Raw genomic sequence first — 11,466 nt, 5'->3', positions numbered from 1 at the left:
TCTTTGACAGCACGTTCTTATGTTTAATGCTGATGTTCTTTACAGGACAGAGACATGTCTGGTTACTACCCATACAAACATAAAACATTTCTATGGCTCATTGCATATGTCATAATATGCACGAGTTAGTATTAGCTTACCTAAAGGTTTTGATGCAAAAAGTGCAAAAACACTAAAGTCTTCCTCCACATAAACAGTGTTATTCTTTAGTATCTTCTAGTATAAAAATCAATAGGGTGACATCCCCATGAAGGTAAAATTGGTCTCACTAGTGTAAACATTTCCATTCATTATAAAAATCTATTGAGAGTACAAGGAACAATGTGCAGGGGATCAAACCGTCAGAGGCAAATATAAAATGTTAAAACTAGTAACAGTACTCTTTTAGCTTCTTTAGATCTTTTCCAGTTCCTTTAGCAGCTCCCCGAAACTTGTCACGTACCACAAAGACCTCTCCTTAACTTGCTGCCTGATGACGTTCCCACCAAATCCGATGAAAGCATTCTGAGGACGAAAGAGGCAACACCGTTAACCACACTGGAGCTCCAAGAGAAAGAGAGTTTTAAGATGCACTGTGGACACTTACAGCAGGAGGGCATGCCTCGAGATCAGTGGCTCCATCTCCAATCATCACCACAGTCTTGAAGCCGTATTGTTCCTTCAACATACTGATGACTTTTCCTTTTCCGCCACTCTCAGCGGTGGGTTGGCTCTCGTCAAAACCAGCATACTCTCCTGGAGAACACACAGATGGGATTTAATTTAGAAATGTAGCATCTTCACACACTCCCCTGCAACAAGCCGACAGGAGCGTTGTGACACTTGAGATTAAGGGAAATATTAGATTCAGATTAGAAACAAGATCTGAGAGACTGCTTTGAACAAACACATTTTTTATATTATCAGGATTCAAGCCTTGTCCGTCCACTCATAGGGCTGATACCTTATTATTTCATACACTTGTTCTTTAAGACAGACACACTTACAATGCTACGCTCGTTTATAAAAACAGAAAAGTCAACTCGAGCTCTTACCGTTGAAGTAGAATTTGAGCCGGTTGGCGTAAACGTGATGCAGAGGAATGTTTAGCTGAGTGGCCACATGTTCAACGATGCAGCGGAAACCGCCTGAGATGAGGAACACCTTTATGTTGCACTGGTGTAGACGGTCCACAAGCTCCCTGGATGAAAACAAATGGCCATTTATCAACATTCAAATTAGATGAATGCAGTTTTTACTTACATTTTTTGTACAGCAACATTTCATTATGGCCAACCGTGGCTAGGCATTTTTGTACATAAACCACACACACACACAGCTTGATGTATGTAAATAAGCACCTATGCATGTGCACCAAGGAGCCGGAAAAGTTTGAAATGCTAAATATATGCATAGCGTTGTCTGTAAATACATGTTCTGTGTTGGAGGGTTTGCAACCTAAATAAGCTGCTTTTTTTGCACAAATCACTTCCAGAGATACAAATTACCAATATGATGTAAAATATACTATTTGGGTGTTTTCCTACAAGATTTTTTTTTGTTCTTACAGTTTTTCGTGATTGCTTAGACAAAAGCATCAAAACCGTAACTTCTGTAACCCTGCCTTAAACAAAGGCACTAAAAGTACAAAGACATTTTCTAGCCCAAACTTGTTTGCAATTCTGCAACACACTTCTTGCAAAACACTACACACTGTTTCTTACATCAGACACAAACGTTCAAGAATGAAATCTCGTGCAACCATTGGGTAAACACTTCTATTCAAAATGCAAAACATACCTGAAATTGGCAACACACACCCATGAAAACACTTGCACACCAATCAGTCGGAGTGTTAGCACTATAAATAGACCTCAGGCCAGCTCACCGCTTTTGTGAGAACTTTGCAAAGATGAAAGGCGAGCGAGAGGAAGAGAAACAGAGGAGGAAAAGGAAGAAGAGAGAGGATGACATTGCTTGTGATGTGGCCAGACCTTAGCAGAAGGCAGGATCCAAACCCATCCACCCTCCTTTACAATACTATTTTTTTGTTTACCATTGCACTGAAATTTTACAGTAATTATTTTTTCAGTGAGTTTACAGTAACATATTGTGTTGATTACTGTATTGTAATTGTGCTGTTGTTGCAAAAACGTGCAATGACAAAACCAAAAAAAATCCTGTGTATATATTTTTTTTTCTAGAAGATACTAAATGTGAGTGCAATAGATGTACTGGAACAATCTTTAACAGAAGCCTGTATGAGAGCATTAAAAAGGTATGCAAAATACTAAAGACACCAGTGTTTAGTATAGAATAGTGTGTTGCTGTTGTTGCTGCCTTGAGAGAGTAATTCAAGTCGTGCATGTGTGTATCATTTTGCTGCAAAAATGCCATTTTGAAAAAAAGATTGTGAGGTTTTGATTGCAGGGCTTAATTTTGACATGTTGTGAGATGTTCATCTCCAAGTGTTGTGTCTTATCTGGCTTGTGTGTAGTGTTTTGAAACAATAAGCTAAATTCCGCAACAAGTGTGTAAGCAATCGCAAAAAAAATGCAAATGACCACAACAAGAGCTGCAACGATTAATCTATTAGTTGTCTCTGATTCCAGCTTCTTAAATGTTAATATTTTCTGGTTTCTTTCCTCCTCTATGACAGTAAACTGAATATCTTTGAGTTGTGGACAAAACAAGACATTTGAGGACGTCATCTTAGACTTTGGGAGACACTGATCAACATTTTCTGACATTTCATAGACCAAACAACTAATCAATTAATCAAGAAAATAATTGACAGATTAATCATCAATAAAAACAATGGTAAGTTGCAGCCCTGATCACAACGATCAAAAAGCACCGTGGCCTTATAAACAGGGGGTTGTTTACCATAAATGGTCAATTAAAGTGATTAATTAATGAAGTGGCATCTTCACACACACACTCACCTGATACCTGGAGTCAGCTGAGGTGGGTGGTCTGTTATCAGTTTGTTCACTTGTTCTCTGGAACATCGGATGATGGAGAGACGGTCGGTCAGGGCTGTTTTAAATGTCATTGAGCCGCCCATCGCTTTGCGAGTCCTGAATTGTGAAAACAAGCAAAAAAATGTGCTTAATATCTAAAACAAATCCAGTGATGATATCAGAATAAAAGGTGTACTTTTCAGTGCATGTTAATGTGATGTTGACAAGCATTTATCCACATACATCTCAGTGACTGCATCCCCCACACCACAAAACTTGGCAAGTTCATCTATGCCTTCTTCTTTGATGACTGTGCTGTCCACGTCGAAACAGACAGCTTCTGCTCTCCGGAAGACTTCCTTTGTCTGTGAAAGTGTTGCCATAATGCTGGAAAAAAGAAAAGAACACATAATGAGACACAGCAGCAGCAGCAGCATTTCAAAAAAGACTCAACTCTGATGGCACAGATATCAGGCTGTATTAGGAAGTCATCTAAGGATAAATCTAATAGACATTAGCAGGGTCCCGTGCTGAATTTGTTGGTGAATTCAATTCAATCTTTATTGCAGACTCAAGGTCCAGATAAGAAAAAAGAAAAAACAACAACAATACATTACATATAATACATTACAATACAGGAAGCACTATAATGTGACCTGAAGTCTCTGTAAGGTCGCTTTTTTTTTAATAATTTATAGTTTTACAGTACTCTGGTTTAAAGGGGACATATCATGCTCATTTCCAGGTTCATACTTGTATTTTGTGTTTCTACTAGAACATGTTTACATGCTTTAATGTTAAAAAAAATAAATATTTTCCTTATACTGTCTGCTTGAATATACCTGCATTTACCCTGAAACGCTCCGTTTTAGTACATTTCAATGGAATTGGTTAAAGATGAGGTCTGTAATTTTCCCCCTGCAGCAGCTGCATGCTTTAATTGTTAAACTAAAGCCCTGCTGCTTGCAGTGGATGTCTTCTGTCCAGTGAAGCAGCAAATACATCCATTGACTGAAAATATCTATGTGCAAATTCTGCATGGACGTCTCTTATCTTCTAGCGGGAAGTGAAATAAGTGATTTGGATGCCGATTTAAACAGTATTCTGGTTTAAAGGTCCCATATTATGCTCATTTTCAGGTTTATACTTGTATTTTGGGTTTCTACTAGAACATGTTTACATGCTTTAATGTTAAAAAAAACAACAACTCTATTTTCCTCATAATGTCTGCTTGAATATACCTGTATTTACCCTGAAACGCTCCGTTTTAGTACATTTTAATGTAATTGTTTTTTCCCCCTGCAGCAGCTGCATTCTTTAATTGTTAAACTAAAGCCCTGCTGCATGCAGTGGATGTCTTCTGTCCAGTGAAGCAGCAAATACATCCATTGACTGAAAATATCTCTATGTGCAAAACGTTTCTGCATGGACGGATCTCACAATGAAACACGTGTCCCGGTGGTGTGACACAAAAAAATGCGTTACATAAAGCAGCAGTCTGCCTACACATCCCATAGGCCGTAATACAGTCTATGGTCGTACTGGACATCCTCTGCACACATTGCGTCACCCCCATGCACACTATGTTGACTTAACCGCTTCATACACACACACACCGTCTGTTCAACTGTCGACTAACTACTCAAAGCTGAAACACCACACTAATGTGTTAAAACAGATATTAAAGAGTTGTTTTCTGTGGTACTTACTGATGAGAGCAGAGCTGGTAAGGCACTAACAGAGGCTTCATAGATCAGGAAAAGCAGCCAGGAGATTGGACCAATCAGAGAGAAGCCAGTGAAGGTCCCGCCCACTAGCCCGCTAGCCATTGGTTGGCTGGGTTCCATGACGACAGCAATGGGTAATTAACTGCTAATTTATGCAGTCAGAAGATTGGACCAATCAGAGGAGAAGCCGGGGTAAGGGCCCGCCCACTAGCCCGCTAGCCATTGGTTGGCTGGGTTCCATGACGACAGCAACCGGCAACTAACTGCTAATTTATGCAGCTATGGTAACTTCAGTGACATGTTAAAGTTCATGTCTGTCTGATATCAGGACACTTTCCTGATAATGTGGGGTTCATATTTAATTAATCCGTCCTTACAATAGCTGTATTAAAGTAGGTTTTACTGTTATTAAAGCTGAAGTTTCAGCTTCAAATAAGTGATTCAGGCTTGATTTATTAAGGCTTATTGACTCAGAGCCTGGTGTTCAGCCAAGGAGTTGGAGTACTGTTGACTTTCCTTGTTCATTCCTCTCTGGGGATACACACACACACACTTCAAATAAATAAATAATACAAAAAATAATTAAAAAAAACCCATCCTCACCACATTTAATATAATTAATTAATAATATTAATACCCCTTACAGACACATATCTTGACCAATCTTCAAAATAAATCAGAGCTCAAGTCATACTCATAAAGGTGCAATGCTATATGGACTTCCAGAAGTAATATTTATACAGTATATATACATGTCTACATACAGTATATACTGTAGATATATACATACATACATACAGTATATATACACATATATATTAAAGGTCCCATATTGTAAAAAGTAAGATTTTCATGTCTTTTATATTATAAAGCAGGCTTAAGTCCTATATAAATACTGTGAAAATATCGAAGCTCTCAATATACAGAGAAATACACACAGCCCATACTGCAACAATGTCACTGTTCAACACTTGCTTTCTGTCCACCCTCAGGTGTTCCCAGTTGCTCTAACAATCACCTGCATAGAAAACGCAGACAGGTGAATCACACAGCAAACTAAATGACACCATAGGGGTCATCACAATATAAGAACTCGTGCTGGAGTAGAGTCTAATCTACTAGTGGGAAGTGAAACAAGTGATTTGGATGCAGATTTAAACAGTACTCTGGTTTAAAGGGCCCATATTATGCTCATTTTCATATTCATACTTGTATTTTGGGTTTCTACTAGAACATGTTTACATGCTTTAATGTTAAAAAAAACTTTATTTTCCTCACACTGTCTGCTTGAATATACCTGATTCACCCTCTGTCTGAAACGCTCCGTTTTAGTACATTTCAATGGAATTGCAACAGAATTGCGTTGCTAGGCAACAGCTTGGGTCCATGTTTACCTCCTGTCAGCTGATGTCATTCACATACACTGCAACAGGAAATAAACTGGGACACATTTAGAATGTTTACGTTTAAACTGTGAAATGGTCTAAATATTGTAGATTTGTGAGATCACAAATGGACAGAAATCCTAATGGCTTGTTTCAAATGCACAATATCTGAATACGGGCTGTGTGTATTTCTCCATGGATTGAGTGTTTTGATACTTTCACAGTATTTATATATCACTTAAACCTGCTTTATAATATAAAAGACATGAAAATCTCACTTTTTACAACATGGGACCTTTAATGAAGAAACATGCTGATGGTAGATAATGATTATTACCAGCAGGAAGCTGCACACAATGTTTTTATTTTTCAATGGTTTACCAAATTTGGTTAAGAAAGACACATTTTAAAATCCAACATAAAAACAAAGTGTGAATGCTTCAAAGAAATTATGCTCAGAATGAGTTTCTAGGAGAAATATTACAATGGGGAATCTGCTAGGAAAGACATCTAAGAAAGTACATAATCTTCTAAATAATTACCTAAGGGCAACAGGAATAATGGAGAGAATTTAATTACTATTATTATTATTTTATTTTAGTTATTATTATTATTATTATTATTATTATTATTATTATTATTATTATCATTATTCATAATGATAATAATAATATGGATAATAATAATTATTCATTTTTATTTTTAATTTAATTTAATTGTTTATCTTTTTTCCTGCCAATCTACTGCTCCCCACTCCAGTCCAGGCGGTGGCGGTAATGCGCGTAAAGCTGTCAATCAGCACATAAAAGGACACGAAGAAGAAGAACGAGGGAAAACAAGGCCTATTGAAGGAGGCTAGAATACGCGTCATATTTTAGAGGGTACTGCACATGCGCAGTAAAATCTGGTCTGCACTCGCCGAAATTGAGCCAATCGCAGCGCACGACCGCAGCTTCAGTTACACTGCGCATGCGTTATAGCCCCGAAGTCCTAGCCTCCTTCAATAGGCCTTGATGGAAAACCGGAAAACCAGTGAAGAGGTGAGCTAACTAGACGATGATGCTGATACTCCTCACTGAAGTGGATTGTAGTCAACGGCACATTAAACATGTCGCTCTCAATCGTCCAGATTTGCTGTAAAACGAAACCAAGGTTTCCACAACTGACATTTGAGGCTGCAACTCAGCACAGGTAACTTTAGCTAGATAACATTAGTTGGCTTCAGGCTCTGGTTAACGGTGTAGTTGGTTAACGGTTCTGGATATGGACACGTGGTGGTTAAGCTAGCTATATAACGTGCATAGCAACTGGAAGCTGGTAGCTAGGAAACAGTTGTTAAGTCAGATAGTAATCTACAGTTCTTTAACACCACGATGCTAATACATTTATTCACATATATTGTGATTTGTATGGTCAAACAGAGGTCCAGAGAGTTGCTAAGCGAATTATAACTAGGCTTTAAACTTGCATAGGAAATTAAGACCTACTCTGGTGTGTAAACTTATACATTTATGCTACTATGTGATGTTAGCATGTTTGTGACTCTGTTTTGTGATCATTGTACAGGATGCATTGAAGGCCTGACCTGACTCATCATGGAGGAGCTCCAGCCTGAAAGTCACCATGTGGCAGCAGAGAGGTGAGGAGCAGCAGAGAGGTGAGGAGGAGCAGAGAGGCCGTTTCTTAGTATACTGGAAGAGACACATTAAACACTGGGAAAGTGTGCCAATAGACCTTTTTTTCAAGGCAGATATTTTGACATGTCATAGTAAGAAACAGCACAAGTGTTTTCAATTGGTCAATACATTAATGATAGTTGCATTCCACTTAAGGGTGGCCCTCGTTAATGTTTATTTATTTCACCTGTGCTTTTCCTGCTATTACAGGTCGAAATGTCTGCTGTGAAAAGGTTTCCTTGTCAAATCAGCAAAATGAATTGCACGACAAATGCACATATATTTTCAGAATGTAACTGAGGTGAATATGTCCCTCTGTCAGGGCCTCAATCAAGGAATATGGTGTAGAAGAAGAAAGGCTTTATTAATCCCTGAGGGGAAATTCAGTTTTTACACTCTGTTATTATACATAGAACATACACACAGGCCAAAACAGGACCTATATACATGCATTAATGGAGAGATGTCAGAGCAGTTGTGGTACGGTTTGCAGGTACGGTTTGGTACCTTGCTCAAGGGCACCTCGGCAGTGCCCAAGAGGCAAACTGGCATCTCTCCATCTCTACTAGTTCACACTCATTGCTTGGTCCATGTGGGGACTTGAACTGGCAACCCTCCGGTTCCCAAGCCAAGTCCCTATGGACTGAGCTACTGCCGCACCCACACACATGTACACATGTTCTAGATACAAATTAATGTCCATCACAGGTAAAGGAGAAATGTATTACCTCGTACGAGAAACAAGCACTTGTCAGCTGATTTCTGTTACTAAGCTGGTGTCTTTTTCTTACAGATGCCCTGTCGGAAGATGGGATTGTTGATGCTTAACGTGGCCATGAGTAGAAAAACATGCAGAGGTAACACGGCACTTCATAATAACGTGTATTTGAATGCATGGACGAATTCTGTTTTACTCTTGAAATAGTAAATGCAGTCAGACACCATGCTAAATTATTGTTTTCACACACTGACATAACAACCGGATAAGAGTGCTAATTATGTGCCTCATCCCTATGTCAGAGTGAATACAGAAACATGTGGCTATCTTAAATATGTGACACTTTTAACATGATTATATCTTACAAGGCTGAAACTATTATTTTCATTGATTAGTCAGACATTCATATTAATTTATATATATTTCAAGTATATATTTATGTAGAATGTATCAAATATCCACCACAAGTCCACTTTATAAATGAATAAAAACTGAAAATCTTTGTATTTATGAAGCTGTAACCACAGTGTGTGTGATATTTACTTCAGCACTACTGTCTTACTCCCTGAAACTGACTCTTATCTGTGCTATTGACTAATTTCTTGCTTGTGTGAGAATACACCAGCTCACTAACATTATGTCAGTATACAAATTCATCTCATAGCCCCTATTATACTTTTTTTTTGTTCTAGCATTTGTCAAAATCTGTCATGCTGCTGACCATCACACACTGGCCCAAAGAAACATGGTTGCTACGACTGACCTCCAGACTGTGAAGGCCTGAGGATGGTATGTTTGCACACAACACTGTAATGCAGCATAATTAGTATTCTTAGCACTGAAAAGTCGCCACTGCGGCATGGACGAATTCTGTTTTACTCTTGAAATAGTAAATGCAGTCAGACACCATGCTAAATTATTGTTTTCACACACTGACATAACAACTGGATAAGAGTGCTAATTATGTGCCTCATCCCTATGTCAGAGTGAATACAGAAACGTGTGGCTATCTTAAATATGTGACACTTTGAATATGATTTTATCTTACGAGGCTGAAACTATTATTTTTATTATTGATTTGCCTTTTTTTTTTTTATTAGTCATACACACGCTGCTGACCATCACACACTGGCCCAAAGAAACATGGTTGCTACGACTGACCTCCAGACTGTGAAGGCCCGCGGATGGTATGTTTGCGCACACTGTTATGCAGCATAATTAGTATTCTTAGCACTGAAAAGGTTGCCACTGAGGCATGGACGAATTCTGTTCCAGCTGCTCTGTGGTGGATACAGTCAGACACCATGCAAAAGCCTCGTCTCATTCCTGCTTAATGACTGGGTGAGTGCTTCCCTCAGCCTCACCCAACTGTACAGGAATGAGTACAATGATACACTTTGAAGAAGCTGCTCTACCACCATTCTTGTTGGTATTTGTATTCATTTTTATTCTGTTTTGCTAAATTCTGCAGAGCAACGAGTGACTGCATATGAAGCAGGAACATGAGAAAAATAGTCAATTCCTTCACACGTGGTAAGAACATGACATGGGAAAGTCTTAATACTTATGAACATACACTGTGATCTGTTTAACTCTAAATGCTGTTATTGTTTTTTGTACCCACAGCTCCACATGGGAAAGCGGTGTCTTGTGCTAAAAGCTAGCACCACCTGCCCTTGGATGATGATGATAATAATGTACTTTATTTATCCCCTTTTTTTCTTCTTGATTTACACACAAATGTGGAAAGATGAATGATTTATACTTAAAGATGTACCTCACTCTTCTGCTGTAATAAACTTGTAACTAATCAGAATGGGTCCTGTGTATTAGCTTTTCGTATTAGGCTTAAAGTTGTTGTACAAAGACATAAAAAAATACAATCCAGATATCTTAAAATTAAAAAGTATCCCAAAAAGTTGGGCCTTTCCAATAACAAGACTTGGGATTTTAATTTAAATGCACATTTTAATAAATAAATCCATAGCATACATTTTAAAGTGCTATATAATTTAAACTTCCCTTGAAGCTGTTATCAGTACAGTAAAGTAGCTCAGTACAGTACATCTTGCATAATGATCAAATAGCCACACAGTACACAAATGTAAAAGTCCATGCCATTTCAAGTTTGCAGGTTCACTGTTTCATATTCCAGTCAGCTACATGATGTTGGTTATTTCCACAAGTTTTGCTTTGGCTGTCACAGTTCTGACAAAACAAATGTTCGTAGGGAAAGAGTAACACGTTGCTCCTGGACATGATTTAAAAATAAAATCTCTATATTCTAACCTCAAACAAAACATAGAAACTTGTTTTATATTCCATACAGTAAAAGATGAGGTGGAACCCTGGTGTCCACGTTGAGATATGGAGATTGTTCCTCCTTTCTGTCAGGATGAGATAAAGGAGGAACGCTCACTAGTGCTGCTTAGATGCTGACCAAGGTGAAAATACAAGGTTTTGCATCGTGACTTCGAGTGTGCAACTATTTTCCTTTACACTTGCATAGTGTTAAAGAAACAATCAGCCTCTTTGATAACATAATGGGGCGGCTGCTGACTCCATTCGCTTTAGACCGGCATCAAAGAATAAGTAAATTTTCAGTGAATACAGAGTTGAAAATGGGTTCATTTGACATTAAATATTTTCTCTAAACTGCCATTTTACCAGTAAATCTGTTATTTTAAAGGGGACATATCATGAAAAACTCACTTTTTCAGTGCTTGTGTACATACATTTGGGTATCTGGAGTAACTTTCAACCCACAAACTGAAATGACACAACCCAGTCAATCACCCACAGCTTGAGAACTACTTTTGCAAAGGTGCCCAATATTTTTCTCGCAAGCCAATCAGAGCAGACAGTTTTTTTTTCAGGAGGGGTTCTTAAAGAGACTGGCGCTAAAACGGAGTGAGGGTGAAATACAGATATATTCAGACAGACATTTTGAGAAAAATAATGTTTTTTGAATGTTATGTTGTAGTAGAAACCCAAAATACAAGTATGAACCTGAAAATG

At 38.2% G+C, this 11,466-nt stretch overlaps 1 protein-coding gene, 1 long non-coding RNA gene and 3 other non-coding genes across 8 annotated transcripts; 4 read left to right on the top strand and 1 right to left on the bottom strand.

Moving 5' to 3' along the window:
• On the bottom strand, window positions 1-4,800 carry psph (phosphoserine phosphatase). 2 transcript variants are annotated; one of them, XM_037775548.1, is made up of 6 exons: window positions 4,652-4,800; window positions 3,186-3,329; window positions 2,925-3,059; window positions 1,035-1,180; window positions 587-735; window positions 1-504 (listed from the first exon to the last, which is right to left on the bottom strand). In XM_037775548.1, the coding sequence occupies exons 1-6, from the start codon at window positions 4,690-4,692 to the stop codon at window positions 394-396; spliced, it is 726 nt and encodes a 241-aa protein (XP_037631476.1). In that variant the 5' UTR covers window positions 4,693-4,800; the 3' UTR covers window positions 1-393. The 2 variants fall into 2 exon arrangements, with proteins under 2 accessions (XP_037631476.1, XP_037631477.1); XM_037775549.1 differs by lacking the exon at window positions 4,652-4,800 and adding an exon at window positions 3,785-3,923.
• Window positions 4,801-6,990: 2,190 nt separating this feature from the next.
• On the top strand, window positions 6,991-10,264 carry LOC119491360. 3 transcript variants are annotated; one of them, XR_005207595.1, is made up of 8 exons: window positions 6,991-7,245; window positions 7,621-7,693; window positions 8,524-8,587; window positions 9,141-9,237; window positions 9,549-9,635; window positions 9,724-9,789; window positions 9,920-9,981; window positions 10,075-10,264. It is a non-coding gene; the product is annotated as an uncharacterized LOC119491360 (long non-coding RNA). The 3 variants fall into 3 exon arrangements; XR_005207594.1 differs by lacking the exon at window positions 9,724-9,789 and having other exon boundaries at window positions 7,001-7,245; XR_005207596.1 differs by lacking the exons at window positions 6,991-7,245; window positions 9,724-9,789 and adding an exon at window positions 7,387-7,545.
• On the top strand, window positions 8,623-8,763 carry LOC119492169. Its single transcript, XR_005207741.1, has one exon. It is a non-coding gene; the product is annotated as a small nucleolar RNA SNORA15 (small nucleolar RNA).
• On the top strand, window positions 9,306-9,446 carry LOC119492168. Its single transcript, XR_005207740.1, has one exon. It is a non-coding gene; the product is annotated as a small nucleolar RNA SNORA15 (small nucleolar RNA).
• Window positions 9,702-9,838, top strand: LOC119492170. Its single transcript, XR_005207742.1, has one exon. It is a non-coding gene; the product is annotated as a small nucleolar RNA SNORA15 (small nucleolar RNA).
• Window positions 10,265-11,466: the final 1,202 nt, after the last annotated feature.

Source organism: Sebastes umbrosus, chromosome 7 (genome assembly GCF_015220745.1).
Source record: "Sebastes umbrosus isolate fSebUmb1 chromosome 7, fSebUmb1.pri, whole genome shotgun sequence".
Classification (NCBI taxonomy): Eukaryota; Metazoa; Chordata; class Actinopteri; order Perciformes; family Sebastidae; genus Sebastes; species Sebastes umbrosus.
The sequence above is the reverse complement of the archived record's forward strand: the minus strand, read 5'-3'. Positions and strand labels throughout refer to the sequence as shown.

Coding starts and splice junctions, on each gene's coding strand:
- psph (XM_037775548.1), bottom strand. CDS start 4,692: ATGAAGCCTCTGTTAGTGCCTTACCAGCTCTGCTCTCATCA. Junction 3,330..4,651: donor TACCAGCTCTGCTCTCATCA/GTAAGTACCACA, acceptor TCTTTTTTCCAG/CATTATGGCAACACTTTCAC. Junction 736..1,034: donor GCTCAAATTCTACTTCAACG/GTAAGAGCTCGA, acceptor TGTGTTCTCCAG/GAGAGTATGCTGGTTTTGAC.